This window comes from Bufo gargarizans, chromosome 1, assembly GCF_014858855.1.
Source record: "Bufo gargarizans isolate SCDJY-AF-19 chromosome 1, ASM1485885v1, whole genome shotgun sequence".
Taxonomy (NCBI): domain Eukaryota; kingdom Metazoa; phylum Chordata; class Amphibia; order Anura; family Bufonidae; genus Bufo; species Bufo gargarizans.
This window is the reverse complement of record NC_058080.1, coordinates 227,916,483-227,942,205: the sequence shown is the minus strand read 5'-3', so window position 1 is coordinate 227,942,205 and position 25,723 is coordinate 227,916,483. Positions and strand designations below refer to the sequence as shown.

Here is a 25,723-nt window from a genome sequence, read left to right as displayed (position 1 = left end):
TCTGACAAAAATATTAGACTTGTCATAAGACTGTGAAACCAATAGAGGGCGCTGTTCATAACTCAATAGCGCTATCTATTGGTTTTCTTAGTCTTATGACAGCTGAAAAACAAGGCAGATTCTGCTCATTTGCATGACTTTTCCATATGCCCATGTTTATGCAGATTAGTTTTTTACATGACAAAACTATATAGAAAGGTTATTGAATATTATGTTTGGACAATCAGAAAACTTTTTGTTGCCCTAATGATATTGATCTAGGTGTGCAGGTTCACCCAAGCTATCCAACAGATGCAAAATAACTTTGAGGTTTACTGTTTCTCAGTCAGATGAGAGCTGATTTGGAATATCTTATAGTGCACAAGGCTGCCATTGTAAGGTATGCTGGCTGTTATCTGTCTCATGGATAGATTGATGGCTTGCACATACCTGGCTTTTGGCATACAGTCTTTGTGTGGTTGTCTATTGTATGTCATACATAATAGGAGTTTAAGATGCATCCAGCTATTCTCTTAATGCTGTTTCCAAACCATTTTGATGGGGTTTCCATCAATTTCTAACCTTTTTTATGAACCAGACTAGGACTGCAACGATTAATTAAAGTTATCAATAATATTCAATAACGGGATTTGTTATTGACAAATCCCATTATCAAATAATCGGCAGATTTGTTGCTATGCGGGCGGTCAGGCACTATGCCTCCGGGTCCTTGAACTTTGAATCAGCGCATCTTTATTACCTTACAATGAAGCTTCAGTAACAGTCAGAGCGGGCGGCGGCGTAACGTCACTCACTCACGTGACGCGCCTGCTTCATTCATAAAATGGGCGGAGCAGGCGGGTCACGTGAGTGAGTGACGTTACGCCGCCGCCCGCTATGCCTGTTACCGGAGCTTCATTGTAAGGTAATAAAGATGCGCTGAGTAAAAGTTACTGTAGACTGTGAGCGGCAGGGCCAGGGCTGTTATGGGGAGGGGGATCTGTGCACTGCTATGTTGAGGGGGATCTGTGGATGGCACTGTTATGGGAAGGGGGATCTGTGCACTGTTATGGGGAGGGGGATCTATGGATGACACTGTTATGGGGGAGATCTGTGGATGACACATATAGCATAAGATGCTATATAGTGTCATCCACAGATCCCCCTCCCCATAACAGTGCACAGATCCCCCTCCCCATAACAGTGCCATCCACAGATCCCCCTCCCCATAACAGTGACATCCACAGATCCCCCTCTCCATAACAGTACCATCCACAGATCCCCCCCATTACAGCGTCATCCACAGATCCCCCCATAACAGTGCCATCCACAGATTCCCCCCATAACAGCGCCATCCACAGATTCCCCCCATAATAGTTTAATCCACAGATTCCCCCCCATAACAGCGTCATCCACAGATCCCCCCCCCATAACAGCGCCATCCACAGATCCCCCATAACAGTACCATCCACAGATCCCCCATAACAGTGCGATCCACAGATCCCCCATAACAGTGCGATCCACAGATCCCCCATAACAGTGCGATCCACAGATCCCCCATAACAGTGCCATCCACAGATCCCCCATAACAGTGCCATCCACAGATCCCCCATAACAGTGCCATCCACAGATCCCCCATAACAGTGCCATCCACAGATCCCCCATAATAGTGTCATCCACAGATCCCCTATAACAGAGCCATCCACAATTTGTTTTAATATGGCCTTTGAACATAATTTTTCAAGTAAAATCATATAACCCCCTTTTTTTGCCATTTTGTTGTTTTCCCCCAATTAATCGATGAAATTATCGACAACTAATCGATTATTCAAATAATCGTTAGCTGCAGCCCTAAACCAGACACCCTCTTCTCTTCCGAGCAGGGGGTTCCTAGTTGTCTCCCATTGACTTCCATTATACTCATGTCCTCGGCTGAGCACATGAATATAGCAATGTGTTCGGGCCGAATACACCCGAATACTTTGGTGCTCGCTCATCACTACTCAGGATCTAGATAGAGTATTGTAGAGGGGTTGAGGCCATAGCATAGGTGCAAAGAGGAGACGCCTAGAACCCGTATTCTGGAAGCAGCCTTGGCCTATGCAGGAATCCAGGTATGTAATAATTATTGCAGAGTAATAAGTAATAAATGGTACACTTAATGGAAGGAGGTATATTAGCATGCATAAACCATAACATATACATTACTAGAATACTCCTCAATACCTCAACAAGATATAGTCACATAACAGTTCAACTTAGGTGGTGCAGTCTTCGTAACAGGGTCAAACAGTAACCCATAGCTCATGTGCAGGGCTGATTCCAACTCCCTTCTGCATTCCTTACTATCTTACTACAGCCCCGAGTCACACAAGAGGTCCAAGTGGTTGTAGATCAGCGTGGATTGTAGCGTGAAGCTATTTCCAGTATTGGGCCTAATATATGCTGGTCAATATTACAGCCTCACCCAACTCGAAGCTTGAATGGAGCTTCTGTTGTCTGCATGATCTCCAATAACCTAGTCATGGCTGGAGTACAGCTCTTCATATAGCTTATCCCATACATCTGGATCATGTAAATGTCAGATTAACATTACATTTATCACTCAGCTGTATGCTCTGGGCAGCCACTAAGTGGCACATGTGACTGTATCATACATTTATGACAAGGGTCTATATTTAGTCCTGAAATAGCTGTTTGTTTTAGGAGGGGCATATTTTTTTAACTTGGTCAGCCATTTTCAAGCCAAGAATATAAGCAAAACACTTCATTTCCAGTCAGCGTTCTCTGCTTGTTTTGGATCTTGTGGCTCGTAGTTTTCTGTCCCTCTTCCCAGGTCTTATTCATCATTCTTCAAGAACACTGTAGATACCATTTGACAGTTAAGAAGTTAGCAACCACTGCCAGTTCTCCTGACCACAGGGCAATCATGTTCTTCAGCCAAGGGCTGGTTTTCATCCCTTTGTACAGTATATTGTATTAATGTCCGGTAAAGGATGACGTTGTTTAGTCTTCCCAGCGTCTCGGGCCTTGCCTGTATTATTAGGTGTTATTCTGTCTACTCAGGATATCAGTTTACTGTGTTGGAAAAAGTGGTGATGAGTTTTATCGACCTTCTACTTTCTGGATTGAGACTCTTTCCATAGGTGCCAGGAACCACACATTGGGGGAGATTTATCAAAACTGGTGTAAAGGAAAACTGGCTTAGAGTACTTTCACAATAGCATTATTCTTTTCTGGCATTGAGTTCCGTCCTAGGGGCTCAATACCGGAAAATAACTGATCAGTTTTCTCCTAATGCATTCTGAATGGAGATCATTCCATTCAGGATGCATCAGGATGTCTTCAGTTCAGTCTTTTTGCCTTTTCAGGACGGAGATAATGCCGCAGCATGCTGCGGTTAGCTCATCACATGGTCCGTCACATGATCCATCACCATGGTAAAAGATTATGTGATGGACCAAGTGATGACCGGAGTGACATCACCACAGGTCCTTTTCCTGTACACAGCACAGAAGAGAAGCCGGGCTGCACGAACAAGTGGATTAAGGTGAGTTTAATTATTTTTTTTAACCCCTCCAGCCCTATTGTACTATGCATTCTGTATTAAGAATGCTATTATGTTCCCTTATGACCATGGTATAAGGGAAAATAATACAATCTACACAACACCTAACCCAAACCCAAACTTCTGTGAAGAAGTTCGGGTTTGGGTACCAAACATGCCGATTTTTCTCACGCGTGTGGAAAACACATTACAATGTTTTGCACTCGCGCAGAACAACCGCATCTTATCTGGCCCAAAATCATGCCCTTGTGAAAGAGGCCTTAGTTGCTCCTCAGATTCCACCTTTTATTTTCTCAAGAAGATGGAATCTGGTTGCTAAGGGCAACTAAGACAGTTTTCCATTACACCAGTTTTGATAAATCTCCCCCATAATGAACACATTGGGAGATTTATCAAAACTGTTATAGAGGAAAACTTACTTTGTTGCCCATAACAACCAACCAGGTTCCACCTTTCATTTATCAGAGTTCCTTTGGAAGCAATCTGATTGGTTGCAATGGACAACTAAGCCAGGTTTCCTCTACACCAGATTTGATTATGTACACTGTTTAAAGGGATTCTGTCATCTCTTTTTACCCTATAGAGATGCAGACATGCACGGCTAGATCGCCGCTAGCATGTCCGCAATATACCTGTCCCATATCTCTGATTGGTTTTATGGAGTGTAAAAAAAGATTTTATATATATGTAAATCAGTCTGGTAAGGAGCCCAAGGGGCTGCACTAACCGTTCTGGAGCCCAGCACCGCCAGGAATCTCCTCCTTGCTCATAAAGTCAGATTGCCTTAATCTCGCGATGCGCAAGCTCGCGCATGCGCAGTGCCGGCATAGTGTTCCTTCCCTGTGCTGGCATCAGCCTCAGGGAAGGAACTGCGCATGCGCGAGCTCGCGCACCGCAAGATTACTGAGATCTGACTTTATGAGTCAGGAGGAGATTCCTGGATTCAGGCAGTGCTGGGCTCCAGAACGGTTAGTGCAGCCCCTTGGGCTCCTTACCAGGCTGATTTACATATATATATATATATATAACATTTTTACACTCAATAAAACCACTCAAAGTGTTGGGACAGTTATATTGCGGACATGCTAGGGGCGATCTAGCCGTGCATGTCCGCAGCTCCATAGGGTAAAACGAGGTGACAGAATTCCTTTAAGGTTTTAGATGTGCGGAACAACACTCTTCTGAGCCCCCTATAGTGTATTTCTACTGAGAATGCTGGTAAGTCTGGAAATCATTACAAACTAAATGGTACCAAACTATTAGGATTTAAAATATACCGTCCATAGCGATCTAATGGTTCGTACAGCACCTACAGATGCTATCAATTTTAGGCATAGACTTAAAGAGGCTTTTTATCAGATTCATATGGAATATCCTTCGGACACCATATTAAACAGGTATCTTCATATAGAGCCCTACTGAGGCACCATTCGGTGGTGCATGGAGTGGATACAGCTCTATACTGCCATCATAAATACTGTGTAAATGAGGCTCTGCCACATGCATGAGGCCTAGGGTTGTTATTTGCCACTATTTAGGCTACCAGGAAGTACTGACGGGTAAGTTATTAGTAGGGTCCACAATTATTGCTGAGCCATATTAGAGAAATAGTGGTTTGGCGTTTTTGGGAAACCATAGGGGGTCATTTATCAAACTGGTGTAAAGTAGAACTGGCTTAGTTGCCCATAGCAACCAATCAGATTCCACCTTTCATTTTCCAAAGGAGCTGTCCAAAATGAAAGGTGGAATCTGATTGGTTGCTATGGGCAACTAAGGCTACTTCCACACTTATCCGTTCAGATAATACAACCGCATGCATCCGTTCAGAACGGATCTGTTTGTATTATCTGTAACATAGCCAAGACGGATCCGTCTTCAACACCATTGAAAGTCAATAGAGGACGGATCAGAATTCGTTAGAATACAAACTAATCTGTTTTGGTCCACTTGTGAGAGCCCTGAAGGGATCTGACAAATGGAAAGCCAAAACGACAGTCTGAAAGTAGCCTTAGGGCTCTTTCACACCTGCGTTCTTGTCTTCCGGCATAGAGTTCCGTCGTCGGGGCTCTATGCCGGAAGAATCCTGATGAGTTTTATTCTAATGCATTCTGAATGGAGAGAAATCCGTTCAGGATGCATCAGGATGTCTTCAGATCCGGACCGGAACGTTTTTTGGCCGGAGAAAATACCGCAGCATGCTCTGCGCTTTTTGCTCCGGCCAAAAATCCTGAACACTTGCCGCAAGGCCGGATCCGAAATTAATGCCCATTGAAAGGCATTAATCCGGATCCGGCCTTAAGCTAAACGTCGTTTCGGCGCATTGCCGGATCCGACGTTTAGCTTTTTCTGAATGGTTACCATGGCTGCCAAGACGCTAAAGTCCTGGCAGCCATGGTAAAGTGTAGTGGGGAGCAGTATACTTACCGTCCGTGCGGCTCCCCGGGCGCTCCAGAGTGACGTCAGGGCGCTCCACGCGCATGGATGACGTGATCGCATGGCACGTCATCCATGCGCATGGGGCACTCTGACGTCATTCTGAAGCGCCCCGGGAGCCGCACGGACTGTAAGTATACCGCTCCCCACTACTACTATGGCAACCAGGACTTTAATAGCGTCCTGTCTGCCATAGTAACACTGAAAGCATTTTGAAGACGGATCCGTCTTCAAATGCTTTCAGTTCACTTGCGTTTTTCCGGATCCGGCGTGTAATTCCGGCAAATGGAGTACACGCTGGATCCGGACAACACAAGTGTGAAAGAGCCCTAAGCCAGTTCTACTTTACACCACTTTGATAAATGACCCCCATAGTTTTAAAATGAGCCAGGCACGGAGAACACAGCTGGATGACTGACCACCGGCATCTCCTTGCCCACCTCGGCTTTATTGACAAGCCTCTCCCTATTTGCATACAGGATGAACCCTGTCAAAGATGCCGGGCTAGGAGATGCTGAAGGGGAGACTTCCCGTGGCCATCTCTTTTTTAAATTAAATTTTTTAGAACTTTTATAAAAATAAGGGACAAAGATAGAAATCAAGATGCGCCAGAATCGTAACTCAAATTTAGCCAGAACTCTGGTTCCATCCCTTGTACCACATTCACTGAGTGTTTTAGACACTTTTTCCACCATGTCTAATGAGGAGGCATCACTTTGCAGGCTTGTCAGAAAATGGGCATGACACGTGACAATGTGCACCAGAATTTTGGTGGAACCTGCTGATAAGTCGCCTTTAAAAAGGTTCTCGGAGAACGCGAAGCCCCTTTGATATGGCCAGGCAGGGTGTATGTATTTTAAAAATCTTATCTGTCACTGCCACTCTTCTCCCCAGTCAGTGGCCTGAGCGGTGATGTGTGCAGGCATGGGACATTACCGCTACCACCGCTGATGATGAAACGTCACACTTCCAGACCAGCGGGGACCGGAAGCGGAGGAGAAGGGAGCTTGGTACTGGAACCAGAGTGCTGGTGATTCCTACATCCTGCCTAGCCATATCAAAAGGGGTTCCTGCTCTTGGAGAACCCCTTTAAGCAGATGTTCAGCTGCCCAACCTGACCGAGTGACAGTACTGGATTGTAATGACCCATACAGAACCACTTTGTCACTAAATACCCCTACCTTTATCGTGCTGATCTGCAGAGGTCCTGGAGGTCTAAACCTGCCAATCAAACAGTGATAGGTCATCTACGTTTATGCCCTATTAACCACGGTTTTACACATGCAAAAAAGAGTATACAATCTTCTGATTTATTGTGGAACTACAGCCATTTATGTAATACGTAAAGTAAGCCCTAGGAACACAATGACCACACCAGGGATTTCCTTAGCAACAAATAATAATAGTATTTTTTTCTGTTTTATTACAAAGCTTTTTATTTTTTTAAAAACATATGCTCAGCACATTAACTCAGATTGGAATGACCAAAAAAAAGATGAATTGACAGTTATCTTTCTGCAAAGCCTGTACTTTGCTATCGATAAAGGGACACATCAAAAATCTTATATATTTTTTTTGTTTTTTGTTTTTTACAACTGGCATTAAATCCCACTATAGGTTAGCAGAAGAAAATAATACAAATACAATACAAAACAATGTACATTGTAACCAGGAATCCAAGTGCTGGGCTCTTGAGGAGTAATACACAAAACTGCATCACCCCTCATGGGATGGTTCTCCAAACGGGCCAAATATAAGACTGCACGTCTTCCTACATTATGACTTATATATTAAATATGTGTTGGACATAATACAAAGGGGTAGACGACAGAGGTCCAGGGTATTTGTGAAAAATAAGGGATCGTAAAAGAAGCAATGATGGGGGGGGGCATCGAAGAACTTGGCCCGCAGTTAGATGACGCTATTGATGACCACTGACCTGATATGTACCTTCTGTGCATCACAAATGACAATGTACAGTAACATTATTGAGTGCCGGCCATGAGCTTCTAGGAGGACCGGGCAACCTTTGGTATGTCATCTGAGCCCAATGTTATATTCATTGCCCCTTAGCCAAACATTGGCTACACAATGTCAGTGGCTAAGGATCTGGTCCATCAGCGGTTCCGATAGCGCTAATAACACGTTATAAGTCAGTGAGGCCTATCAGGATTCATTGCCATTTCTTTGAAAACATATCTGCCCAAGCTATCACGGCTATGTTATTATTGGGGCTATGAACCTTGTTCGAACAGAGCTTTATTCTTCTATAACTGTCCCTAAAGCGGACCTGTCACCACTCCTGGCATGTCTGGTTTAGTAAACGGGTGTACGTACTGTACATGAAGTGACAATTCTGGAGCATCTATTCTTATTCTACCATGCTGTGTCATTCCTCTATTCTTCCTACTAGAAGTTAATTAATAATTGCCAACTGGGTGTTACCAGTTGGGGGGGGGGGGGTGTCCCTGCTCGATCTGCCATTGTCCAGTCAGTGACAGCTGAGGCTGAGGCAGACTGTACAGGGACACATCCCTTTGACAAAGTGACTGGTAATACCAAGTAGGCAATTTAATTATAAAATCTAGTAGGAATAATAAGCACAGTATATACGGTACTTATAATGTAAGATGCTTCCGAATTGTTATTACATGGGGAATGCAAGTAGGTACTAAAAAAGACAAGTCATCCTAGGCGACGGGTCCTCTTTAAGAACACTTAGGTGTAAGTTTTTGGATATTGTATACTGCACTAATTATAAATGGGGGCTACTAAACTTCTTCCTAGGTTACGCATTCATTTTCCACAAATCACCATATAAAGCCCCCCCCCTAATTTCCACCTATTTAAAAAAAAATGAAATTTAAGAACACTTTCTTGTCTTACACAATATACAACTTTGACATCAATGTCATATATTGTCTCTCAAAAACAACTCTTCTCTATATATTTTCAATACATTATATTTCCGTATAACCCTTCTCACAATGGAAGCATCAAAGGCTGCCAGGGCCTATCCACCCCAAGTAAAGAGAAAAAAAATAAAAATGATATTTTCGTGCAGAAAAAAAAACAACACAAAAAGATTCTTTTTTTGTGTGATTGTTTTAGCAGGATAGGGGTGGTGGGGGCTTAGTTTATACCCTGACTAATAAAATATACATCAATCCTAAATCTGATATATATAAAAGCATTCAAGTTTTATGGAGATAAACAATACAATGATAAAAAAAAAAAAAAATCAAAATTGATCCTTTTGCTCCATTCTTAAATAAAAGAGGTTTGTCTTGTCCATGGTTTGTGTCCAACATCAGCGCTCTGTTTGGTCTGTGGCTGGGTCACTTCAGGAACTTCACGTCTGCAGTGAATGTGATGGATAATGTATCCTGATGGTTCTTGCAATGCCTTTCCTCCTTGGGGTTCTATCTGTGGAACATGAAGGCCCCCCGGGTACCAGTGGTGCCAAACTACAGGCAGTGATTGTCTATACGGTACAGTGTCTCTAGCAGTGGCACATCAATGTCATTAGTAGACTCCTCGGGATTGTGTTGCTGTCAATGGAGAAGTTGGGGAGTCTAACAAGCTTCCATCTCCAGGAGTCCTCCTGCTGTTGCTGCCTTTGCTTTACACGCTGAGAAAGAATTCTTTTTCCCCCCTGCAATGAATAGAAAACACAGGTAAGTGCCTGTAAATGTCATCAATCAATGATATGCATGTGCCTGATCCAGTGCGGCCATGCTTTTCGTGGCATGACACATGAGGACCCCGGACACGCTGGTGATCGGCACAATTCAGTGGTACAAAAACAGAACCATGAGTTGATGTGGTTAACCACAGGCTATGCCTCTAACATGGGAATGTAAAATGCTGGAAGATAAACTGACATTGGAGATTTAGTCATGGGAAAATGTAGGATGAGAATAGTACATAATGGTGAGCGGACACATGAGGAGCTCCTACTGCATGGAGTAAGCCCACTCAGAACTGGCAGTGTTTCAATAGCTATCATCTATCTATCTATCTATCGTAGTATATCACTTATCTATCTATCTAACTGTCTTTTATCTATTATCTATCTCATATCTATCTTCTATCTATCTCATTTCTAACTATTATCTATCTATTTATCTAACTATCTATCTATCTACCTGTCTATTATCTATCTAACTATCTTCTATCTAATATCAATCTCATATCTATCTATCTATCTATCTATCTAACTATCTTCTATACATTATCTATCTAATATCTATCTATCTATCTATCTAACTATCTTCTATACATTATCTATCTAATATCTATCTATCTATCTATCTATCTATCTATCTTATATCTATCTATCTATCTTATATCTATCTAACTATTATCTATCTATCTTCTATCTATTATCTATCTCATATCTATCTATCTATCTATCTAATATCTATCTAACTATTATCTATCTTCTATCTATCTATTATCTATCTTCTATCTATCTCATATCTATCTATTATCTATCTCATATCTATCTTCTATCTATCTCATATCTATCTATCTCATATCTATCTATCTATTATCTATCTCATATCTATCTATCTATTATCTATCTCATATCTATCTATCTTCTATCTATTATCTATCTATCTATCTGAAATGTATCTATCTAGATCTATTGTGAGCCATACAGGGGACAGCGAGTGATGGTAATGTCTGTAAAGGGCAATGCTATATAAGGGAGTAAATAAAATAAAAATAATGTGTATCTAATATCTATCCATCTAACAATCTATCTATCAATATCAATGTAGGTCTATCTATTGATTGATTTAACGGTCAGTCTATCTAATTAGAGCTATCTGTACGTCAATCTAACTACATCTAGCATAGATCAAGTTATCTAGATGCATCTATCTAAAGCTACTTTCACACTCACGTTTGGTGCGGATCCGTCATGGACGGATCCGTTCAGATAATACAACCGCATGCATCCGTTTAGAACTGATCCGTTTGTATTATCTGTAACATAGCTAAGACGGATCCATCTTGAACACCATTGAAAGTCATAGAGAACGGATCCGTCCCCATTGACTGACATTGTGTGTCAGGACGGATCCGTTTGGCTTAGTTTCGTCAGGCGGAATGGAGATGGAACAGAGGCAAATTAATGCATTCTGAGCGGATCCTTTTCCATTCAGAATGAATAAGGGAAAAACTGATCCGTTTTGGTCCGCTTGTGAGAGCCCTGAACGGATCTCGCAAACGGAAAGCCAAAATGCCAGTGTGAAAGTAGCTTTAGTAGTTAAAAGATTAGAGATTCAATGTGAAGGAGAGGATGTTCAGAAAAACAGTACAAAAATGCAAAACATCCTCCAGATATCCCCCATAAACAGGCAATGAGCACACGAAACAAGCAACTCCACCAGTCCGAATCTACGGTAGAAAACAATGACATTTACTGTATATATATATACAGAAAAACATGGTCAAGTATAGGGTGTTTTCTATCTATCTAGTATCTAATCCAGGGGTACACAACGCTTTCTGGTTGGGGACTACCAATGACGAGGGCTGAAAATACAAATTAAAGGGGTATTAACAACTGAAATACTGTATTTATGGCATATCGAACGCACAGTATATGCCATTAATGTGTAGTTACACTTCCAGGACTACCATCTAATGGGAGAATACATGAAAAATACATGTGAGCAGCCACAAGACATAGACATACATGTCTGTTACCAGATGGTTGGGGGCCGCACAGAATGGTATCAAGGGCCGCAGGTTGTGCACCCCAAACCTATCTATCTATCTATCTGATGTCTATCTTTCTAATATCTCATATCTATCTATCTCATATCTATCTAATATCTCATATCTATCTTTCTATCTATCTTTCTTTCTATCTATCTATCTATCTCTATCTAATATCTCATATCTATCTATCTCATATCTATCTATCTTTCTAATATCTCATATCTATCTATCTATCTATCTATCTATCTATCTATCTATCTATCTATCTATCTATCTATCATTTCCTCCTTAACAGAATGGTGGCAAAGCCAACTTCCTGCAGTTGAAATCAGTCTAGACTTGTCTTCCTTAAGAAAAGTTAAGTCTATCCAAGAGGACGGTGCAGAAACACAAGTGCACCCCACAGTTTTTATTTACTTTTAGCCTTTTCATCCGAGACGTTCAAAGGGTTTGGTCCAGGTTGCTCTTCCTGGGAAGGTTTTCCTCTCAGCCCAACATTAAAACATTGGGCTTCCTGTTGAGGAATGTCCCGGAGGCGCCAGGGCCGTGGGTTCACAGCAGCCTGATACAAGAGCTGTGATTCAGAGCTGCAGCAGATTAGGAGCCAGGAATGTCTGCTACTCCGAGAGACACACAGCTCTGCTGTGTTTAGACCATTTCTTCCCTATGCTGCCTTTGAAGTCAGGAGGTTATAATAACTATGGCAGATCTGCCCCAGACCTCTGCAATGAGAGAGGGGCCGGGAAATCTGATGGAATTAAAAGACCTAGTGATAGCATTGCTTTGGATTTAGGAATTAAAGTGTAAAGAATGTACAATTCGGAGTAGGTGATCAGCATCATTACCAGTCACACAAGTGGCCCGGACGTGAATAAATGTAAGATTAACTTATACGTTTATGTCCCTGTTTACGGAATGGCTACTGTATCTAAGGTACCCACACTGATTAGACAGCTTTGGCCAAATGATCATTTGGTCAACAGTCATTCTCCCCCTTCCCCATGCATGCTCAGCTTGACTGAAGGCAGGTTTAGACAGGCCGATGGAGCGGCCAGTTGTCAGGAAGGAAGCGCTCCTTTCCGACAGTCGGCTGCTTGCTCAGTGAAGGAGATCTCCTTCATAGTATGAGGATGGGGGATCACTGTAGCGATCCCTCATCCCCATTAAGAATGATTGTTTCTGGGCAGCAGATCGCTGTTTAGACCACACGATCTGCTGCACAGAAACAATGATTGGTGGTGTCTGCGCGAACGTCAAGATCTCCCGATTATTGAGAACGAGCGTTTGCTGGAACGGTCGTTCCGGATAATCTGGACGATTATTGGTTTGTCTAAATCCACCTTGAGTGTGTATGTGATCTCAATCAAGTGAGGGAAATAAGCCATCGCCAGATACCTCTGATGGCAGTTTATCTCCCTGAAAACAAAGTATCAGACATGCTGAAATCCAACATGCACAACTTGTCTTTTCCCAAACATTTGCCATGGGAGGGAGTCAGGAAACCTCTACACATTTGATGGCCATCCGGTTCCAATGAAGTCATTAGGTTTGGCTGACATAGAAATGATGTGGATGGGAACCTTAAAGGGGGTTGTCCATGACTATCCTCAGAACTAAATGCACGTTTGGCCAACGGCTATTATCCCAGAGCTATTGGTGTACTATGAGCATCTCATACACATGCACGTTCGGCCAAGCATGCATATGTTCTTAATGGGGAACATGGAATAAGCATACTGAGCGGAAAAACTACAGGGGACACATTGGGGCGTAGGAGCGATATTTGAAAAAAACAGGCAGGGTGGCAGCATCAGCGGGGGATACCCCACAAGTAAAGGTATTTATCAAAACTAAAAAAAGGTCCTCTTTAATCATTAAATTCAGGTGTTTCATTTAGTCCCATTGCCACAGGTGTGTAAAATCCAGCCCCTAGCCATGCAGTCTGCATTTACAGATATAATGGCTTGTTCTTAAGAGCCTAGGCCCCTGGTTTCCTTCGAAGGTGCTTCCGGATGCCAAGTCATTTTGGACAATTGTATTTTTCCAACTTTGTGGGAACAGTTTGGGGGTCCTCTTTAATATGCATTACCCAATACTTTTGTCCATATAGTGCATATGAAACATAACATGAATAATCAATAGTTAAACATGGCCGTCAATTATATTCCATTCCCATATGTGGTTTGTAAATCTGCGTAGTATCAGTATATGAACAGGGAGATTCTTTCATTGATGTCATATTTTATGTCTTTGCTGTCATTTTGAGATTGCAGTTTTGAGGTATCTCTTGAGTTGAGCTACAAGTATATGTATTTTGAGGGTGCATCGGATCCACATTTTTTGCACACAGACCTATTTATAACTACACGTCCGCAAAAAATGGGAAAAGCAAATGGATGTCATCTGTGTGCTGTCCGCATCCGTGTGCCCTTTCTGCAAAATACCGAACAGGCCCTATTCTTGTCTGGTTTGCGAACAAGAATAGCCAGTTCTAATGAACGGAGTGAGAAAATTGAGGGATGCACACAGATGCCAGTACAGGGCACTAGTGTATTTGGTTATCTTAATTCCCCAACTTTTGTTTTCCTTTTTTTTTTTTTTTTTTGTCGTCTCACATAAATACATTTTTTTAGAACATAAACAGTTCTCACAGAACAGGAGATTGGCTGATGCTCTGTGTAACTTCACGATATAGGAGTATATATGGAGTGACCATGAGTAAGAGCCGGCTGGCTCGAAACATGTCGGTCTGACCAGGGACATGGAGGGACCTCTTTCACTGCACCGTGTGTACGTTTGGAATAGTCAATAAAGAACATGCAAGATTTTATCTCCTTCGTGCTGGAAATCTGTTTATTTGAATGATATATATGGATGAACTCTGCCGAGAAGTTAAGAATATGTATTGACAATGAATGGGGACAAAACTGAAGCTTTCTTTCCGGAATTGAGCCCCTATGACAAATCTCACTACCGGAAAACTTAAACGCTAGTGTGAAAGTAGCCTAAGTTCGGTATAAGAACGCCATCTGCATCAGCAACCAGTAAGTGCAGGCGGCAGGGAGTACGAGTCCTCCGGTTAATCTGAGAAGCACCTTTGAAAGAAACTAGCATTACTGTGTAGACAGAAAAACAGGTCAAATCAGGATTCTTTTCAAGAAACCACAGGCATGCAGCTCACAGACTAAGGACTGCCCACATCTGAGACTTCACTGGGGGGCTTTTTGCTGAAGTCTTGCCAAGCCAGGCATGCCGCTGCACGGCCCAATCCACAAGTAAAGTCGGCACAATCAAAGGCTGCAATTACAGCACCCTGGCTGTGGTTAGGCTTCAAAGCGAGTGCTGCAAGTCACATTTTACATATGTGAAGTCCTAGGATCAGCGCCGAATAAAAGCCACTGTGTGCTTATTATTTGTCCTTCATATTTAATGCCACTGCTGTGAGTTTACTGATAAAGCCAGAGGAAACTACAAGAAGCTACAGAACTATTTCCCTCATTCCGACAAGCAGAGAATCAATGTGGAATCACACAGTAAAATGATATCCTTTACCGGAGCTGAAATAACCGTGGTTCTGTTTGATCAGGACCTACATGGAGTCCTGAAACAGTTAAAAAAAAGCCACTGTAAAATGCCGGGCTAGTATTAATAGCGTGTTTTAGGTTAGCATGCCAACGTCAAACATTTCTGAGCCATATCTCTAAAATCAGCCTCTACATACAGGTATTGATATACTGGGGAACAACTTGCACAGTGGGGGATGTAGGAGATTAGAACCAGAACCATCATCACTTTTGTCCAAAGGCTGTGTGTCTGGAATTGTACCTCACAACCTTCCAAATGATGTAAGCATAATAACCAAGATCAAAATGATTTGCAAAATGGCAGATACAAGGAATGCTATGAGTGCAAAACCGGGGCAGAGATATAAAGGTCCTTTTACACAGGACAATTTCAGCCCTGAACAAGTGGCGATGGATGATCTACTAGTCTTGATGATCTACTAGTCTTGATGATATACTAGTCTTGATGATCTACTAGTCTTGATGATCTACTAGTCTTGATAATCTACTAGTCTTGATAATCTACTAGTCTTGATAATCTACTAGTCTTGTTCTTACACAGCCCAATGCAAACGTAATGGGTGATGAGTGATTGTTACTTCATCCCCCATACAGTTTACATATTGTTGGCGATGTGCTGCCATCAAAAGCTAATTCATAACCCAGCATAACAGATCTGATCAGTCTGACAAATGCGCGCTTGCTTGTATATTGGTTGATTGACAAGCCTTTTACATGGACCAACGAGTCTTCCCTTCAGCCAACATGGGCCTGGGAGCCACGTCAGACAACTCTGGCAGTCAGGGGCGTAGCTAAAGGCTCATGGGCCCTAGTGCAAGAGTTCAGCTTGGGCCCCCCTTCCCTCAGTGCTTTGTGGCCAGGGGAAGGGAAGCACAAACCTTTGTGCCGTCCATGGCAAAAATTGAAACGGTACCCCCCCCCCCCCCCATGCTAAATTCTTGACCTAACCCCTTCCCTCCAGCCAGAGGTGTAACTTGACCAGCATGCACTTTTTATAATGCCGGTGTCTTCTTATGCAGCACAAAGGTCTTTAGGCCCCCTCAGGCTCCTGGGCCCCGTAGCGACTGCTACCTCTGCACCCCCTATAGCTACGGCCCTGCTGGCAGAAGGTTATCTCCCTTGCCTCCCTTGAGAACGTACCTGAAAGTCCTTTTACATGATCTGATCATCAAGAATGAACATTGGTATGAACTCTCGTTTCTGATAATTGGCAAGTCTAAAGGTGTTGCAGATTACCTGATGAATGAGCAAACGGTCGTTCATCCGGTGAAAGCACTGCGGATGCTATCACCTAAATCTTTGTTTCTGGGCAGCAGGTTTTCCTGTGTAAACAGGAGTCTTCTGCCTAGAAGCAATAGCAATCACTTATCCCCATACAGAGGAGATGATTGCTGCATATCAATGCAGTTCTCACCGTATCTGACGATAAGGCAATTATCGGTAACAACCGTTCTCAATAATTGCCTGGTCAGATGGGCTACACAGAGGCCTTGACTCTTCTTTCTTTTTAACATCATGTTTCAGTGGTGAGTCAGGAGCAGGGGCTTAGCTAAAGGCTTATGGGCCCTGGTGCAAGAGTTCAGCTTGGGCCCCCCCTACCATCAGTGCTTTGTGGCCAGGAGCAGGGAACCACATAGCTTTTGTGCTGCCTGAGGCAAAAATTGAAATGGCACCTCCCCTCATTGCCAAATACTTGAACTAACCCCTGTCTTACAGCCAGAGATGTATCTTGACCAGCATGCATTTTCTGTAAGACTGGTGTTTTCTTATGCGGCCCAAGGGTTTGGGCCCCCTCAGGCTCCTGCGCCTGGTAGTGACTGCTACCGCTGCACCCTCTATAGCTACACCCCTGGTCAGAATGCCGCCAACACATAATATAGTTGACCAGTCCTTCTGACATCGGCATGTGTAGTCGCCTTTACTGTCATATATAAAGACACCTTTAATAGAGCAAGGCTTTTGTCATTAATCATTAGATCTTACCGCCATCAAACCTGGCAAAATGTACCCAATAGTCTAATTTCCTATTTATGACTTAAGCCATACATTTCTGCCAATATCCTCCTTAAAACTTTTTCTTACTGCAAAGCAGCAAACTCTACATAGATTACATGTTACAGCGTCAAAGCACAGTATGGCAGCTGTTTATGTCCAAGAGCTGAAATGAGTGAGGTCTGGGGTTTCCAGATCAAAACCTCAACCTAATAAGAAGAGCTTTGGGTTCACAGGGTCAGTGCCATTGAGTACACCACAAATGATAGAAGGGTCTTCATTCCTCTTGGCACAAATGTTGTGACCAGTCTAGTCGAAAGATTACATGTGAACAGCAAATTATGTCATCCACAAAAAGTATGTAGACTTCTGGAAGGTCAAGAGTTTGGGCAGATGCAGAACAGATCAATCATTTAAATTATCCACCCTTGAAAGATCTGTCTCAGGGCGGTAGTAGTGTAAAAACAATCTTGAAGGAACCTAGAAGATAGAAAACTATTCTTTTCTTACAGCCATAAATGATAAAGTTATCTACACACAGGCGCTATGTGTGCATTGGAACATGAGAATTCAGCAGATCACTTCACAGTAATGTCATGAAGGCTGCATTCTCCAAGCCCTCACAGATGTCTCATTCTGTAAGTCAGGGGTGAGCAACATGATATTTTCCAAGGCCCTCACAAGTGGTTCTCAATTCAACAAAAGAGCCGCATGCTACAATTGCGAGCAAATACCAAACCACATTATTAAAGAAACAGCATGAAATGTTCTTTTAAATTAACCTGTACATGGCCAATCAAGTAGGTTAGAAGACAACGCAGTACAGTGACACATCAGCTATAATGCTTCAGATATGTTCTAAACGTAAGATAAAATCCCAAAATAACTCAAAGGTCAACTATTGTCAACATACAAAAGCAATGACGAACTGACATCTAATACGCAACTCTATCACACACTGCGTGAACGAATGAACTTCAAGTGGGAGGACAGTCCAGTCACAGCATGATAGACCATTTTTTTCAAACCATAGGAGCTTTGAACTATTATTTTCAAAGGGTCAATGGTCCGCGTTTTTCTGTCTTTTTGCGGAACGGACATATGGATGAAGAAAGCACACGTGATCTTTCCTCGTCCGCATGTTTGTTCCGCAAAAAGGATAGAACATGTCCTATACTTGTCTGCAAAATGCATACCACTGACCCATTTAAGTCAGTGGGTAAGCAAATAATGCAGCTGCAACACAGACCTCATCAGTAATTTGCAGGCCCCAAAAACGGATATGGTTGTGTGCATGGGGTTTAATCATTATGTAACCACCAGCACTGCTCTTCTCACCGATGGTACTGGATTATTACTACTATTAATAAAGCAAAAACATCCAATATTTCACACAAAGGGTGGAATAAGGAAAAGTAGTTTTTGATGATTGAAAGAAATAAGTAATAAACCAGTTCACCAGTAGGTGTCAGCCTATCCTGAGGTCTGCATTTCTGAACAGAAACTAAACCGTTACAATGATTTAAGAAAGCTGTAAAATTCTATTGTACCTAAATCTCAATCCATACTTTAGGAATTGGCAGACATGTTCTATATATTCCGGTAAACACAATAAAAGGGAATTGAGACTTCTAAATGATATGGACAGCACAATAACAAAGCAGATACATGATAAGCCATTATTTCAAAAAAGGACATATCCCTAGCATCTGCAATGTGCCTATATGACAACACTTGCTAAGCTCCATCAGCCCAAATACTGTTTACAAAGGAAAAAGTTAAAGGGGTTTGCAAGATTTTTATACTGATGACCTATCCTCTGGCCTAGGCTAAGCTGTGAGAAGGCTGCGGTACTACTACGAGCATCGGTGCCTTCTCAAACAGCTGATAGGAGGGGTCCTGGGTGATGGACCCCCAACGATCAGATACTGATGACCTAGCCATCCACCTATCATCAGTATAAAAGTCTCAGAAAACCCCTTTAAGATGTAAATATTAATGTGGATAGCGTTTTGAATTCACTGAACGTCCCTTTAACATGGTTGATCAAAATCACAGAAGAGGCAGAAGATATTCTTCATAAGACCTAGTACAGGGTGGCTCACAAAAAACTAGTCCGCCTCCAATATCTCCAAATCAAACTGCCTAATAGTAAATCTGTCTTGGTTGTCCACAGCAACCAATCAGAGCTCAGCTTTCATTTTTTCAGAGCCATGTAGGAACTAAAAGCTGAGCTCTGATTGGTTGCTCTGGGCAACTAAGACAGATTTACTATTAGGCAGTTTAATTTGGAGATATTGGAGGCAGACTACTTTTTCATGGGCTACCCTGTACTATAACAGTGATAGTAACTGTGCCTTTAAACAGTGGTGTATATAAACTGCTTGTTGCATCTCCTATCAATGGTATATTGATTACCTTCACAATCCCTAGTGACCACTATATAGTCAGGGTGCCTTCTTCATACGGTAGCCAGCCCTACAGATAATTTAGATAGATACATTTCTCACTGGTTGAAAGAGCCAAATAATAGGAAGAACAGAACTCTGAAAAATAATATAGTATGTCATACTGCAGAAGGCAATAGGCCTACAAATAATTGTGGTACAAGATTCCATTGTGGATCTCATTAGTATCCACAACTAAAACTTGAAATCTGAGGGAAAACTTCCTGATTAAAGACAAATGCACCACTGTGAAACTGGCCTTGGGACAATGGTAAAAATTACACAAACTCTTCCCCCATATATCAGAGACCAGTTGATCCCTTCAATTAAAGACTACTTTCCCGCCTACCACGTATCGGTAACTAATACGTTACAAGGACTAGGCTAATAACGCCCAGGACATGTGATCCTTCCGTTACCTATTTATTTCACCTAAGTAATACAGAAATATCAGCCATCCAGTTGTACCAATTACACCTCTATTCATGATAGGATAATGTCTAAATCTATTACAATATTAGGACAGTTAAGAATTCCAGCACCCACCAATTCCAGCCACATGTTTTCCTGAGCCCTCTATGGTCCAGGCTAGGCTACTTTCATACTTGCGGCAGCAAGGTCCGGCAGGCTGTTTCGGCAGGAGAACAGCCTGCCAGATCCATGCTAACGCTAGCCCACAGTGCCGCCAGAAGTCCGCTCCAACCCCCTTTGTTATAATGGGTGCGGCAGGAGGTCCAGCTGCACCACGGCGAACAAGCCGAGAGGCAGCCGGACAAAAACCGCAGCATGCTGTAGGTTTTAACCGGCCGCCTCTAGGCACGGGGCCGGAGCGGACTTCCAGTGGCACGATAGGCTAGCGTTAGCACGGATCCGGCAGGCTGTTCCCCTGCCAGGACAGCCTGCTGGACCCTGCTGCCGCAAGTGTGAAAGTAGCCTTACCAGTGTGAATCAGGGTCTGTTACAGGGCTCTAGTGATTTATCTCTCATTGTCCTAAAAGAGCACCCAGGGCTTATTATGGAGGTTGAATATACTGAAAATGCCCACTCTTCAACACCAAATCACACCCAACTTTCCTGATCTCCATTGCCACTTTAGACATATCTAGCACTAGAAACAGCAATGAAATTCAGATGCTTCCAATATCTACCAAGACCATTATAGATGAGTACTAGGAGCCTAAAATAATAGAAAGAACCATTTACCATAGACTTGAATGTTATGCTGTGTATCAGAATAATTAATTGCGAGACAGAATTTTTTGTATACATTTTTCAAATGGAATTAATGCAGAAGAGAGTGTATAATACATTGCAATCTGCAATACAGTTCGGAATTGATTGCATATGACCTGAAGATGCCAGTGTGACAATGCTAAAAGTGGAGCCCAAACCACAGGTGATAGCAATAACTGAATGAAATGTACCCAGATTTACTTGCAAATATATCTATATCCAAAATGATATAATATGCTGTACAAAAAGAGAATGGCACAGCAGTGTACCCATGTCCGTAATACTGCTCATGTAAACAGACACATGGTTTCCATATGCCCAGCAAGCCAACGATAAAAAGTAAGCGGTGTGCAGACAAAAATTAGCACATCATGTTCTTGGAAATTCTGGGCAAAAAAAAGTTAAGAAATTGCCAAAGATATATTTCTCACTATTTAATGTTCACAGAACCTTTAGCTTTGTATGAAATATCCCCAGCATGCCGCAAACTAGTTTCCAGCAGTGTTTGAGGACAGAACGTCTTTGTCCGGGTCCTAACAGATGTCTTTATTAAGAAGAGAGGGCCCTTCTTGAGAGTGGCATGTTGCAAGGAGTCAGACCACACAGACCGTAAACAATGGAACTGTGCCAGATGAAAGGAAATGCCTACCATTCTAAGATTCAATTTTATAGACTTGGTAAGGAAATAGACAGAGTGCTTAAACAACTGTAAAGCAACTTTGCAAATTACGTACATAGATTTACAAATGTGTCCTGGCTGACAGGAACATGCAGCAACGTGATTTTGGCTCTACCTTAAAGATTTCAGGAGCCAGTGGTCTGGAATGCTGCTCGGCAATGTCAACATCATAGCCAACATGGAGGCTCTTTTAGGTGATTAGTCTCTGTCTTGTCTTTACTTGGGCTCTGTTAATCATCACAAACTATTTTATTCTACTTTTTTATTTGCTTCTGCTGCTATTTTATTTTTAATTTTTTTACTATTAATGTCTAGGGAGGTTTTTTTTGGCTACAAAACAAGATCTCACTGACCTCCAAAGGCTTCAATAACTTCTACTACTCACCTAATTCCATATACTTTGGACAGCCTGCTGAACCCTGCTGCCGCAAGTGTGAAAGTAGCCTTACCAGTATGAATCAGGGTCTATTACGGGGCTCTAGTGATTTATCTCTCATTGTCCTAAAAAAGCACCCAGGGCTTATTATGGAGGTTAAATATACTGAAAATGCCCACTCTTCAACACCAAATCACACCCAACTTTCCTGATCTCCATTGCCACTTCCGACATAATTTTTTTACTATTAATGTCTAGGGAGGTTTTCTTTGGCTACAAAACAAGATCTCACTGACCTCCAAAGGCTTCAATAACTTCTACTACTCACCTAATTCCATATACTTTTGTGGTTTAAAGGGGTTTTCTGGATCCCTGCAGTTACTGTAAAGCCATCTTATAACATGTCACAGTGTCAAGTGATCACAGGAGGTCAATCCACAAAACTTCATATCTTACACACTTTCTCCTACATGTGCAATTGTGTGTGGCTTTGCTGGACTTGCTGGGTCCTGGAAAAACGCTTTAGCTCTCAATTTACCTAATGGTGAATAATTTACTTAAAGGGTTTGCCCCACAAAAAATATTCTACAGTTTTCAAACCAGCATCTGGATCTGAATATTTTTAGTAATTGCATGTAATTAAAAATGTTGTATAGCTACTGAGTTATTCAGTAAAATGTATCTGTGTAGTGCCACTTAATTTCTTATTTCTTTGACCTTCTCACTGAGAAGGCCGCACATGCTCAGTTTCATCTTTTATTTGCTTCCTTAGCTGTGATAGGGGGAGCACAGACACGCCCCCTTAGCTACAGTGGAAAAGACACTCCCCTTGAGCTGTCAGCTTGATATAAATCTGGCTTTATTAGAAAGGTATTGTCATGGACTATATGATGTCTGATTTTCATTTTTTACATTATTCTTGGGATAACTTCTTTAATGGACAATATTAATATTCCTCTCTATTGCGTCATATCTGCACATAGACCTTTTGGCTTCAATGTTTTGCTTTTTAAATCCACTATGGAGGATTTTTTAAAACTGGTCGAAAGGAAAATTGGTTTAGTTGTCCATACTAAGCAATCAGATTCCACCTTTCATTAGGAGATCTTAACGAATATATATATATATATATATATATATATATATATATATATTTATTCAAACTGCAGTTGACTGTAGCAGATAACTGGCTGCAGTATTTTAAAAAAATACTGCAGCCAGTAGATACAGGGAGTAGTTCAATTATAAAAACTGAGGGACATTTACTAAAGCCTTTACTCAATTTTTATGGGGTAAAAAAAGTTGAAAATTGTGGCACATGACATACGTCCACGTCCACCATAATTTGTGACTATTAAGCTTCTCAAAACTTTGGCAAGAAAAGAGCAGGGCTTAGTGGGGCAGTCGGGCTTCACGCGGTCTGGCAGATTTACCATAACTTATGCCAGAAATTGGTGTAAGTTATAGATGAAGCCTGCGCCTAGAGGGGCAGAGATGTATCTGATCTATTAAGAGGCTTCTGCCTCTTAATAAATTAGGTTCATCTCAGTCCAGCGCAGGGAGCTTAAAGAGGACCTTTCACCAGAATAAAACATCTAAACTAACTATACAGACATGTAGAGCGGCGCCCAGGGATCCCCCTGCACTTACTGTTATACCTGGGCGCCGCTCCGTTCTCCCGGTATAGGCTCCGGTATCTTCATATGTTAGGCTCCACCCAGGGGAACCTGCCGGCGTCGAATTCTCCCATGCTGTAGCGCTGGCCAATCGCAGCGCTCAGCTCATAGCCTGAGAGGCTTTTTTTTCTCTACAGCCTGGGAGAATGAGACGCCGGCAGGTTCCCCTGGGTGGAGCCTAACTATGAAGATACCGGAGGCTATAATGGGAGAACGGAGCGGCGCCCAGGTATAACAGTAAGTGCAGGGAGATCCCTGGGCGCTGCTCTCCATGTCTGTATAGTTAGTTTAGATGTTTTATTCTGGTGAAAGGTCCTCTTTAAGACTGGCGTATGGATAGGCCAGTTTTCATAACTGTTTCTCACTGTATAAGTGAATTTAAAGGAAAACCTGCAACCACACTCAAATAGGGACCTAAAGCTCGATCACTAGTACAAAAGTAGATTGATTCCATTAGCTCTATCTGGCCAAGCATTTGCTTTTCAATATATACTTCAGGCTTCAGAGGCTGGAGAATTCCCAGAAAAACTGATGTAAGTTTGAAGATGAGGGCTTTACGATATGCCTTCCCTTGTACTTTACAAAACATAGGTCCTAGTACAAACTATGACAAAGCCGGTATAAAAACCATTGTGAGAAGGTATATTTTTTAAACCGGTGATATTTTCTCCAAATCACCTCCTTTAACAGATGTGACAAGAACTCTTCCACCTCAAGTAGTCTCTTTAGCAGATGAAGAATTAGTATAGGGTGGATGGGCAATTCAATACAAGCTCATCCCATCTAATAACAATATGAGAGCTAAAGAGATGTTCTTACCATGCTTCAGATGTAGGCGGCTGTCATTCTTGGTGGGCCTGCACCTGTAGAAAATTTTTGTCTTTTAACAAAGTTTTTGATTGAAATATTACAAAATGTATAAACTTCTAGATTTCTTTTTCTAATATAATGGTTGTTATACCAGCCTTTTATGACACATACATTTACATTCACTCCATGCTTCCCTGCATACGTTAATACTGTATGAAGGGCCACCTTTTCCTCAGTGGACGCAGAAAGTTCATGCTTGTTGGTCAATAGCTAGTCAATAAACCCCCGGTGGCGATTCTTTAGTGACCTTTGCATTATCCTTCTTGGTCTATTTTTATGGGACTGACAGATCCTCAGAGAAAAGGAAATGTTTCTTTATGTCCACACATAACACCTACACACCCTATAGTCAGGAATTTTATGTAAGTATGTGACACGTGTTATTAATGGTGTCTCTTATGTACTAAAAAGGCATTTGCTCTGAAAAGACTAGAATTGCATTGGACATTGTCTACCTATGAACAGACTAAAATAGTGCAAATCATAAAAACATGAATAAAAGATCAGTTTTTTTTTTTTTTTTACAACTTTTTAAATCTTATAACTCCCTTATTAGAAATATTCAGGAAGCTTAGATAGGGGAAGCTATTAATGATGGTCACTATAAACTAGTAGCTCTTGAGGGAGAAGTTTGACTCTGGATTCCTGCAGAGTCACTATTTTGTTATGGAAGGGAAATCACTGATGGCCACCAGCTTGGTATATTGACGACACGTCCCCTACAGTATCCTTTATCTTTCCTTCCTGGATTACTAAATAGCAAAAAAGTGCAGAAGGATAGTTGGGTAAAAAGTTTATCAAAAACACCCACAAAAATGTTTCTATATGCTGGCTGTAGGGAAGGGGCTAACTAGTACACCAATGTGCTAACAGCTCTGGGGGTGACTTGTGAAATATGAAAGGCTTGCATTGTAGATATCAATCTGAACCCACCTTCACAGTAAGTAGACTTTCTATTCCCGCATATGACTACAGTTGTGATTTTTTTTCCTTTACTGGAGTAATGCTTTACATTCCTTCAGAACAAATGTGACTTTCAAACTAACCGATAATATTACATAATGTTTGGGATCTCATGACAGCTGCTGGGAGAAATTACCAGCTAGTATAGAAGACATGCAAACCAAATGGTCAGGCCAAAGCAGAGATT

General features: G+C 41.9%; 1 protein-coding gene across 2 annotated transcripts in view; it reads right to left on the bottom strand.

Moving 5' to 3' along the window:
* Nucleotides 1–7,403: 7,403 nt before the first annotated feature.
* LEF1 (lymphoid enhancer binding factor 1) overlaps nucleotides 7,404–25,723 on the bottom strand; it is a 116,815-nt gene continuing 98,495 nt past the window's right edge. The window contains exons 10-11 of one of the 2 annotated variants that reach the window (XM_044269839.1): nucleotides 24,523–24,566; nucleotides 7,404–9,635 (exon numbers count right to left, since the gene is read on the bottom strand). In XM_044269839.1, coding sequence (XP_044125774.1) covers nucleotides 24,529–24,566 — 38 coding nt within the window. In that variant the 3' untranslated portion in view covers nucleotides 7,404–9,635; nucleotides 24,523–24,528. The remainder of the gene's footprint in view (nucleotides 9,636–24,522; nucleotides 24,567–25,723) is intronic. The other variant, XM_044269921.1, reaches the window with a different exon arrangement.